The 12,011-nt window shown below is 42.9% G+C and overlaps 1 protein-coding gene across 1 annotated transcript; it reads right to left on the bottom strand.

Moving 5' to 3' along the window:
* Positions 1–967: 967 nt before the first annotated feature.
* LOC137153787 (olfactory receptor 14A16-like) lies at positions 968–1,921 on the bottom strand. The gene has a single exon (XM_067549559.1). It carries the CDS (start codon positions 1,919–1,921, stop codon positions 968–970), a length of 954 nt encoding a protein of 317 aa, XP_067405660.1.
* Positions 1,922–12,011: the final 10,090 nt, after the last annotated feature.

Here is a 12,011-nt window from a genome sequence, read left to right as displayed (position 1 = left end):
GCCAGAGAGTTCATGATGTCTACTAAGGACTTTGATATGGCTACTGATTTTATGTAGAAGGTGCTCAGAGACAATGGTGTTGGTTGTCAGTATACAAACCTTCGATAGAGAGATCGATAGATAGATTGATCGATAGATCTTGTTTGTGTTTCATCAATCTCTCCAGCAGTATCTCCTGCAAGTCCATATGTATGATCACGACTGGCCCCCACACAGAGCAGGACTCTGATCTTAAATTGGGTCCCGATCTCAGTGTCATGTGCTAAAATTAAGACTTCCAGACCCACCGGTCATGCTCCTCCTTCCCTTGCTCCTCGACTTAACTTCCTATACAGCAAAAATATTGTTCCTGAAAAAGGGCGAGTAATTGAAAGGCAACTAAAATGGATGGCCCCAACCTGGAATCTCGGTTGCTCCCAGTGTTGTTCTTTCAATGAGGTAACAAACACTTTTCTTAAGTAGGAGAGCTGCCAGCAATAAAGAGCGAAGGGTTGCCATTGAGGAGGTCCAGATTTATGTAATCACCATGACAATATTTTCACACATAGTACAACAGAGAGTTTATGATTTGATACAGTCATACCCCCCTCTGTCACAAAAGGAAACAAAAAGACCATCGTACCTCAAGCAGAGATTTGATGCCCTAAGGAGAAATGCCAAAGAATCTATGAAGGCTGGTGGGCACTTTGTTATGGCTACTGATTTTATGTGGAATGTCCTCAGATGTTGATAGCTTGCAGTTTAAAAATGTAAGATAGATGGATAGATAGATAGATAGATATATTTTCATCATATTTACACCTGTGTAAACCTAGAGCAACTCCACTAAAGTCAGTGGAGAGAGTCTGAATTTACTACTATAAATACAGCATTTTTCACTAAAAAATTGCACAGTATGTTCTCATGGAGGCAAAAATGTCATTAGTTGATTATACCTGTAAAGAAATGCAGAATGAAACCATGGTGATCAGAGAAAGATGGACCTTTCATTCTTGGTGAATAACCTCCACAAAATCAGGTTCCTCAGGGCAGATTTCATCTCCTTGTTCCGCATGCTGTAGATGATGGGATTCAGCACTGGAGGTACCATGGAATAGAAAACATCCACCACGAGATCCAGCCCTGATGTGGTGCTGGAGAGGGGTTTCAGGTAGGCAAAGAAGGCAGTGAAAAATAACAAAGAGATCACAGTGAGGTGAGGGAGGCAGGTGGAGAAGGCTTTATGCCGGCCCTGCTTTGAGGGGATTCTGAGCACTGCTCTGAATATCTGAACATACGACACAATTATCAAAACAAACCAGCTTAACAATAAGACCACACTGAAGAAAATAACCCTGGTTTCACTGAGGTACGAGTTGGAGCAAGCGAGCTTGAGGAGCTGGGGAACGTCACAGAAGAACTGATCCACCGTGTTACCTCCACAGAAAGATATTGAAAATGTGCTCACGGTGTGCAGGGCAGAGTAGAGCACACCGCTGATCCATGCACTGGCTGCCATTTGGACACAAGCTCCCCTGTTCATCACCCTCTCATAGTGCAGTGGCTGGCAGATGGCGACGTATCGGTCATACGCCATGATGGTCAGTACGGCGAAATCAGCTGAACCGAGGAACAGGAAGAAAAAGACTTGGGCTACACATCCAGAATAAGAAATCAATCTGGTGTTCATAAGGGAGTTGAGCATGGATTTGGGGAGGGTGACAGAGATGGAGCCGAGGTCTAGGATGGACAGGTTCATCAGGAAGAAGTACAGAGGGGTGTGAAGGTGGTGGTTGAGGGCTACAGCTGTGATGATGAGAAGATTCCCCACCAGGGCTGCCAGGTAAATCACTAGAAACACCACAAAGTGCAAAATCTGCAGCTCTCGAACGTCAGAGACTCTCAGGAGAAGGAACTCGGTCACGGTGGTTTGGTTGGACATTTTCTTCCTCAGCACATTGTGTGATGGCTGTGGAGGGAAGGAGAGGGTCACGGGTCAGGATTAGCGTGTCAGAGGGAGCGATTCCCCTCCGAAACTTCTCATGATGTGAGTGTCAAAGGAACACAGCACTCCCCACTTCTCTGACTAGGATTGGGGAATTATCTTCACTGCTGACAATCGGACCACTAGAGAGACAAGGTGGGTGAGGGAAAATCTGTCACTGGACACACCTCTGTTTGTGATAGAAATGAGCTTTCAGTTTCTACCCTCTCTAGACCTACCCCACGATGTCACCTGATGATTTCAGAGACTGGGACGAATTACAGCCCAAGCCCACAGATCTAGCAAAGTTGGTCCCTCAGCTCTGCCAAACAATGGAGTTAAAACATTGGGCATGAAATTAAAACACTAAATCATCAATAGATTCCCATTTTCTAAAGCCCACTGTGCATTCCCTGCTAACTGCTTACCAGTTGGTGGATGGCACCAAATGATCTCTGGGTGATGATACAGTTAGACTGGCATCCTTCAGTTACATCCTGGGATGCCAGCTGTTTGTAACCATTGTGGCTTTAGTGGTCTGTGCCAGCTCAATTTCCTTGGCAGATGACCTGCTACCTGGTTCAAATTGATGGACCTGGGCCAGTCACCATCCTTGGCTTTAATTTCCTTTGTTCTGCCTTGTCCATTTTCATGGAAAATGTCATCTCTCTATCAAAAAATGGATTATGGGCTCTGGAGGGATTCTCTGATGTCTTTATCAAAATTTTCTTCTAGTGACCCGCTTATCCATCTGTGCTCAACTCAATTTGTGTTCCATTCCTAGGCAGCAGTGTTGCACGCTGGTGTCTCTCTCTCAGATGTGCCGTCTCCCTCTGTGACTTTATGAGGATCCTTGGCTCTGTGTGGGCCGTGCAGCTGGTCTTCCTCTCCTAGTGGCAGACAGGAGACCTGGGTTCTGTTCTCGGTTCACAGCCTGTGGCCAGAGATGCTGGCCTGACCTGATTAGTTTTTTTTATTCCTGCCTTGCATCAGTCTTGGGATTTCCAGAGGAACCACAGCTCTTTCCTTTCTCTGCCTTGTCTGCTTACATTATGAGTCTCTTTCAGGGGATGAGAGAAAAGTTATCACTGCATGTCTTAGCTCTTTGGCCTTAATACAAGGGTGAAACTTTGTGGTTATGCACTGATTCATTCCCACTAGGGATAGAACTTTGGATGAATTCAGTGTTGCAGAGATTTTCTGTATCTGATCTTTAACTTCTATTGGGATGATTTGTCTTTCTTTCTTTCTTTCTTTCTCAGTAATTGCACTTGATATATTTTTTCTTCTTCAGACAACACTAAAATTTGACTCATTCAGCTGGAGATGCAAAGCTGTATGGCATTTTTAAAATATTTCATTCCCACTGGTTGTGGGTACAACAGAGACCTTGAAGAAATATGAAAGGCCAGATCCCCAGTTGATGTAAATCAGCCATAGCTCTATTAAAGACAAGTTAGGCGAGTTATTCAGCTGGTGTCAATTGCCCTAGTGCTATGGAGCTATGCCAGTTTACAGGAGCTGAATATTTGTGCTGGTATTCCTAGTATTATATTTATTCCTGTAGCTGAGCTTCACATTGCTTAACAGCACAATCCTATTGTATCCTCCTAGAAAATTCCAGGGTCATGGCTCATAGATAGAAATCTGAGCAGTGTGCACCTAGCTGAGAAATAAACTGATGAATATTATTCTGGCCTAGCAGCACCACTATACTGACTGCTGCATCATGACTTCTGTTTAAAAGCTGACCTTTCAACATTCCCTAACATTGCCATACTCAGTTGATTCCTTTGAGTTTGGTGTGCTTTGGTATGATGCAGAGTAGGGTCAGTGACCCAAATTTGGAGTAAGTCAGCCAGGGTTTGAGGAGACATAAGTCATTTTTTTCAGAAGTTTGCAGAGTTTGTTCTTTGATTTGGTATTTTTTTGTTGCTGAGGACCAATCAATGTGCTCAATTCTGTTAGAACCAGAGGCCAACATATTGTAGAGCAGCTAAATAGAGTTAGATTTCCAAACTTTAAGGGTGGGATCAACCGGTCAAAGTCTGACCTCCTTATGTCACAGGCCATTAGATTAAACTATTTATCCCTGTGTTGATCTCAATAACTTGAGTTTGGATATGTTGCCCTTTTTGACCCAAGTGGCTACTCTGAGTCCGGGACCTTTTACCTTGCTCCATCTGGGAGCAGAAAACGAGGATAATGACTGGTGCTTTCTTGGATGCAATCTTATTTATTTGCAAGGAATGTACAAATTCCTGCTTCTCTGAACATAGGAGGAACCAAAGTCAAAAGGGATTCTTCTGTTTACAGACTCAAGCTTGCTTCATTCAGAATTGTGAGCCCAGAACCTCTCTGCAGGCTTCACCCAACATCTTGCTTACAGACCGCTGCTTTGTTTTCTTTCTTCTGCTCTTGGTCTCTCCCTGTTTCTTGTCTAGGCTTTTTAATGCACACACACACACACCTCTGCTCATAACAATCACACACACACACACACCCACACACGCACACCCCTCCTCAGAACAATCAGTGACAGACATGGGACTTTTTCTGTTCTTTCAATGTAATCTGATTTTCAGCATGTGAAAAATGCCACATGTACTGATGTTTTGAAATGTCAGAAAGAAGAGAATTATTGACCGAATGATTCACTCCCAAATGTTGGCTTTTTCCTTGACACTTTCCAATTCACTTTTTATACTTTTTGTTTTGCAAACTCATCTGATATTTATATTTTTATTTTGGGGGGTTATTTGCTTGGGCAGTGGTTTGTTCTTAGTTGTTTTTTTCTGGGACAAACCCAAATTCTGAAATCTCGGACAACCTTAACTAAAACTGAACAAAAATAAGCAAAAACATGCACTCCATCTGGAAAGCACCAGTTTGGCTAGAAATGTAGCCCCTGTTGCAAAATAACATTCTGTGTATCATTTGAAATTTGTACAAACTGGGCTATTTTCATACAATGAGAGCGGTGTGGAACTCAAATTTCCATTTCATGGGCAATTCCGTGATTTCAAAAGTTGGTTTTCATTCCAAATATGACTTTTTAAAAATGTATTTATCTATATTCATTTTACTTTTAGGTTATTTTTATTTTATATTACATTGTATTTTAGAGTAACATTCTTTAATTTTGTTTTATGCTGTTTCATAAATCCACAGACAATAACTTGCCTTTTTTCCTGTTGATAATCTGTCCCTTGATAACGAGGTCAAATTTTTGATCCCATTGAGATGTTTGGTGTGATGGGCATGGAGTTGCTATGCAGTATTTTCTCTTTTTGGTTTGGGTTTTTTGTTTGCATGTTTTTGTTTTGATTTGTTCTTCCTTCTGTGGTAAATGGGGGAAAAGGCTGCCTGGTCACACAACTCAGAACCGGTTACAGCTCCAGAGGGAAGAACTGCAGGCAGCAAACCCAGTTAGATCTGTTGGGAAACCACAGCTGGTGCATAGAGGTCTGTGACCCAGGACCCATTTTGAGAGGGGAGAATCGTGTAATTTGACCCTAAGAGAGGGGCAGGCATGAGGCCAAGAAGGGGTGCACTCAGAGATACCAGGAAGGGGGCAGAGATGCAGCTAGCCTTGTAAATATAACAGTTGGGATTTACACATTCACATCAAAGGCAGCTGGATTTGACCAATGCCACCCATCCGCACAAGGTTCTGAAAGTGTCTAAAGGTGCTCTGGATCACAGAGGCTGGTTGTTTTTGTGGTTGTTATTATATTAACGATTAATGATTAATTATTGATATTATAATACCATATTTGGACATCGCAGTATATTCTAAATATGTGCTAGATAAAAGCAAAGCTGTCTTGAGTGGTTACATTTTAACATGCTCTGTTTCCCTTTCCTGGTTGGATACACTGATGCATTATAAACAAGTTTCCTAAAAACGAAGGGGCAGCTCCTCACTTGGTCCAAATCATCAGTGCTTCTTGTCCAAACACAGCGATTATGAATTTAAAACTCAACAACTTTGAATATTCTGAACTAAGGCACTGATCTGGAAAAACCCTTAAAGAAATACCGAACTTTAATCACGTGAGTAATCCCATGGAAGGCTGAAATTAAACATATTAAAATGCTTTCTTGGTTTAGGGTGTATGAATGAGCTATTCAGCTGGGCCAGTGGTAACTAGAAAGCATCTCCTCTTCATTTTCTGAGGAGTTCAGCAAGTCCCTTGTGCTTCTTTGAAAATCCCATCCCAGGTGCATCAAGTTCACTGATTCGATGAACATTAATGTCTGCTTTGCTGGAGTGTTCAGGGAATGTACATACAAAGGGGACATCCATTCAGCTGACTTAAATATATTTAAAAAGTAAAATGACTATTCACAGAAACATGTTTTTCCTGTATTCATTCAGTGCTTCGAATGCCAATGCGTAGGAGCTCACTCAACTTTCTGGGAGACATAAAGGTGCAGCTCACAAATGTTGTATCTTGTAATGCTGTGCTATGTATTTCAGTAAATACCAATGTCCATTCATCACCTATCAGCCCAAACTCCTGCCTGTACAACTCACGTGTCTAGAATTTAGGCTTCATTAAAACCAGCAAGGTCCTGAGTCTCTCTTCTTCTGTTGGTGGAGGAAGGAGAATGTTTTGGTCAATGAATGCGCCATGTTCTGATGGTGAATGAAAAGGGGAGAGGTCTACAGTAGGGTTGGGCCCTTTGAAACCAGGATAGGATTTGACTCACCAATGGCTACAGTACCCGTAGTACCACCCTTTGATAGAGGGTTAAGATGTACGGCTGTTCTTCATGACATCATTCAAGCATTAGGATTTGGGGACCTGGGTGTGTCCGTTACTTTACACACCAAACTGATAAGGGGAATAGAGAGAGAGAGAGAGAGAGAGAGAGAGAGAGAGAGAGAGATCAACACCGACAAGGGCCGGCTTGGAGAGAGCATGTAGTGTCACTGCCCATGTCATCGGTGCTGGTTAGATCCTTAAGGCAGAGATTTTCATAGATTTCAAAGCCAGAAGGACCATTCTGATCATCTAATCTGACCCCTACATAAGACAGGCAAAACAACCTCCCCCAAAATAGTTCCTAAAGCAGATCTTTTAGAGACATACAATCTTGATTAAAAATGACCACCATATTTCAACCTGAATTTGTCTACCTTCAACTTCTAGCCATTGGATCGTCTTATACCTTTCCCTGCTAGATTGAAGAGCCCGTTATCAAATACTTGTTCCCTATGTAGATATGTGTACCCAAAGCCTTCTCTTTGTTAAGCTAAATCAATTGAACTCCTTGAGTCTATCACTATAAGGTATGTTTTCTAGTCCTTTAGTCTGTCAAATGGCTCTTCTCTGAGCTTTTTCTAGTTTATAAGCATCCTTTTTGAACTGTGGGCACCAGACCTGGACACAATATTCCAGCGATGTTACCTATATAGATTCTGTACAGAACACAATGATTTACAGGATTCTGGTCATCTTACAATGCTCATGAACCTCAGACACTCAGAAGGGATTTAACTTGAACTGGGGAAAAGGGCATCCCAGGATTTCATTGGTTTCAAAGTTCTCAAGAGCTTGACAAATTAAGATTCTGTGGGTTAAGAAATCCCTCTCCTCCTTGCTTCTCTGCCACATTGTCCTTGAGTAGAAGGCCAGAGTAACCACAGCATAGGTGGAGCTCTGGAGGAGCGTGGGTAAGCAGCCATGAGTCTCAAACACACTGGTTTAATGGTCAAGGAGAGAAGGACTGTGGGCTCCCAGGGCCAAAGGAAGGGCATAATTCAAGAAGTCTGAGTCTGTGTCCCAGAGGGAGAACTATGATAAGACTCTATCCAGACACAGTAACCTTGGGAGTATGTGGGATCCTCTCTCCCCCTCCCCTCTTTGTTCCTTCCCCTTTTTTCTCCTGAACCATTCTCCTTGCCTTCCTTTGCTTCCCTCCTGCCTTTCTTCATCCTATCTGGAAAGCTCTCCAATTTACAGTTCCTGCAGTCTTAATGTTAGTTAAGCAGTGTGTGTTTAACATGGGAGACACACCGGATATGTCAATACTGCAGTGTAAGTCCAGATTCAGTGGAAATCGAGTCAGCAGAGATTGGAATTGAGTGTCTACACTGACTGCACATCCTCCCTTGCAAATTTTTGTACCCAGGCCTCAACCTAGGGTTCCAGCATTCATCCTGCTGTACATAGGCCTCCATCCAACCAGCCATATCCAAACTTCCTAACTCACTGTCAAAATACGGCTTCTGTAGCCCTTTGTTCATGGTGCAATGTGGGAAAACTTGACCGTGTGCCCGTGTCATAGGATGTTCGAGCATCCAGCACCCTCCTGTGCCACCATGAGGGTCTGCATGATCCCAGCAACTGAAGCCAACCACATGGAGTAGTCGCCATTTGAAGAACTTCAGTGGGCTTTCACTCCAGTGTCAGGAAATGAGCCGAGCTTCTGTGAGCTGCTGATGGATGTTCCAGCAACCTTTTCTGACCCACTGAAGGCCCCTGACAAAGCTCATGATGGAGCAGGAGGAGGACACAGACATGGCAGACTTGCACATGACATTTGCATGGTTAAGCACAGGAATAAATTGCCTAGGGTGGTTGTGGAATCTCCATCATTGGACATTTTTAAGAGCAGGTTTGACAAACACCTGTGAGGGATGGTCTAGGTAATACACAGTCCTGCCTTGAGTGCAGGGTACTGGACTAGATGACCTCTCGAGATCCCTTTTAGTCATACACGTCTTTGATTCTATGTGCCATAAACCTGACCCTCGTCACACTAGTGCGTCACTCCACTCTTAGCCTTCATTCCTGCTCTGCAGCAACTTGTCAGGCCAGCATTAATGCAGAAATAGGACCTCTGTTGAGTTAATATGATGGTCACCATCTTGGCTGACACCCTGTGGTTGCACCAGGGACCTCCAGAACTAAAGGCATGAGTCCTTGCAGCTTGAGATAAACTGCCAGGCTCTCTGGTAGGGGTCTGACAGACTCACAGGCTTGGGGGTTTGAGTGCAGAGGGGATTCGTAACACAGAGACCAGTGGATGGCATTTGGTACATGTGACTCTGTGAGGCTGCTTTATCTGGACTGGAATCACCTCCCTCTGCCTCCGGACAGGCCTCACAGACATTTGCACTAATCTGACAACACTGATCTTGTAATTTATTCTCAGGCACACATGGTCACTCGGATTCTCACACTCCAGAATGTATGCCTAACCCAGGCTGACCCAGCGTGCCTCCTTGTCCCCCTCTAGTGGTCAGATCTTGTATAGCGTCTTATGAGTCTGCTGTTGCCTCCGTATGGGTTGCTTAGTGCTTGAAAATCTACAGGTCCTGTGTTTAGTCCCTACAGAAAGGACATTGAGAGAAAGACATATTTAACCATCTTAATGCACTACAAATTATCTTCCAGATGGTAATTATTATCTTTAACAGAAAGTCATGTGCTTGAAAATCTACAGGTGTGTTTAGTCCCTACAAACCTTCCATCAAGAGGAATATTTAACCATCTTAATGTTGGGATTGGAACTTGCAGGATGTCCTGAACAAAGTCAGAGGAATTGTTGGGATTGGAACTTGGGATGTCCTGGCCCCTACCCCTTAAATCATCCTCATCCTCAAAATACTTTAGAATCAGGGAAACGTCAGTTACAACATAAGCAAGTTGAAGAAGTGAGGAAAGAATATTACAGATGAATAAGAATTACTCTACGCAACAACTTGACTCAAAAGGTTTGACCAAAGCCATTAATATATGGATGATGCCAGTAACATGGTGCAGTGCCAGAGGGATTAAGTGGAATCAAAGGAGAAGGAAAGAAAAGGCTATCTAAAAAGAAAGCTCTTAGTGATACACAAAGTATTGAATATCAGTCAAGACATAGATAGGATGTAAATTCAGTGATGTGATGAAGGAAAAAGGTCTGCTATCTCTGGAAGCAGCAATTGACAATGAAGAAAATAACATCAAAATACAGCCAACGTAAAAGATCATCTGGAAGCAATGAGTGAATCTGCATCCCAGCCCAAAAAATCATAAAAGAAGGAGAAAGCAAATTGCCAAAGAAATTCTGGAGCAAATCAGTGCCAAAGAAATTCAAATTAAACATGTGGCATTGAAATGAGATTTTACACAGAAATCAGTGCATGGACAGTGATGGAGAGAGATCGAGCCCATTAATGATAGAAGATTAACAGACTCATTTGAAATCAAATTAACCATGTGGCATTTGGTGTTACAGCCCCTGAATCAAAACCACCTCCGAGCTCCTGCTCTAGAGAATGAAGAGGCAAAGATTTTATGGGCTCTGGCAATTGTCACAGACTAAACGATGGAGGCCAACAGGTTTTCCATGGTTGTTGCAGACAAACAAGACCACATTAATTGATATTGCCAGACAAGCAGACAGAAGCATGAAAAAAACCCTGAGAAGACGGCAAAGTTTGAAGAACTCTGTCACAAAGTGCAGCAACTATGGGAACCTAGAAAAAGGACAATCCTAGCAATTACTGGGGCCCTTGGAGAGACCCCCAAGGGTAGGAATGAGCTGATCAAGAACACGTTAGGAATGCAAGACATCATGGTCAGTGACCTCCAGCCAACCGTGTTTAGGCACTGTGATCATTTTAAGGGAAGTCAAAGCAGAACAAGGATATTTGAGCAACTAAAATGCGGTGAGTTTAACAAAACTCCTGACAAACCAAAACCTGTGGAGACAGTTTGTAGTCAGAATTAATTGGTGACTCAGGGGGATAACTTTTAAACAGTAGCTTTCCCCCTTTGTGTGCTTAAACATTCTGTATGCTGTGAAGGCTGTTTAAAAATAAATAAAAAAGTTAAGGAAAGTTCTCTGTCCTGTTTTCTATAGGCGGTTGGACTAGATGATCCCAGTGGTCCCTTCTGGCCTTGAATCTATGAATCTATTAAACTAAAGATAATAATAATAATAATAATAAATAATACATATTCCCATGATGCAATATTTAGGGGTAATAATACAAATGTGTATGATAGTTGCCCCTGAAAGCTGGAACCCATTATATTAGATACGACACAAAGAGCTCACAGGGTAAATAGACAAGAGAGGTGCAGGGTGGGAAGGGAAACAGGGAACATCAGTTGAAGAGACTTGCCTAAGTCCAGGCTTTAACCATGGGGTTGATATTTTCTATGCCAGGTGTCTAGCTTCTATCCCATTTCTTGTCTAACACTCAGAACACACACAGCTCTGCTGCTGCACTTCAATCCCGACCCGCAGAAACCTGTTGTCCTGTCCTATGCCCTCCAGCTCTGCCAGTGCCTTCTAATAAATTGTGTAGAAAATTGCTTGACCACATTTTGGTTCGGTATGAAATAGAATCAAGAGAGCAACTAAACAACAAGTCAGGTTGAATGCTGTAGATTAATAAAAATATAGTACAGGAAAAAGGTTCCATACGATACCAGTCTCCGGGAAGCCATCTCGTTGCAGCTCTGTTACTTTCACCTTCCGCAGAAGCTGTGCTCTCAAAGTTATACTCCTTAAGCCATCTATTCATATCGGGCCTGTAGGCAGATACAAGGTAATGTGTCTGTCAATCGGTTCTGATCTTGACAGCTTCCCTAATTGCTCGAGCCAAAACTTACATCAGGGAATGCAAGGGGTTATGCGATACTTGGTATAAGTGGGCAGGGTTATATCAAAACCGTTGGCCAATTTAGGCTCTATAACTGCTGTAATTTTTGTGATTAATGCTCTTTGTGCTTAACACATACTAAGATATATATGGTGCAGATAATACATATCACAAGTATGATGGGCATAGGTGCCAGCATGTATTAATCAACAGCGCCAACCTGCAGTCCTCTGCTATTTCATGTCTGGGCTCTCACTCACAGAGCTCTGAGGCTCCCCAGCCATAGAACCATAGAAGATTCAGGTTGGAAGGGACCGCAGGAGGTCATCCAGTCCCACCCTCTGCTCAAAGCAGGACCAACCCCAACTAAATCAACCCAGCCAAGGCTTGTTCAAGCCTGGCCTTAAAAACCTCTAAAAATGGAAATTCCACCAC

The sequence above is a fragment of the Emydura macquarii genome, unplaced genomic scaffold (assembly GCF_026122565.2).
Source record: "Emydura macquarii macquarii isolate MOO-44397 ecotype Brisbane River unplaced genomic scaffold, CSIRO-AGI_Emac_v2 contig_273, whole genome shotgun sequence".
In the NCBI taxonomy this organism is placed as follows: Eukaryota; Metazoa; Chordata; order Testudines; family Chelidae; genus Emydura; species Emydura macquarii.
This window is presented reverse-complemented; position numbering and strand designations above follow the sequence as displayed.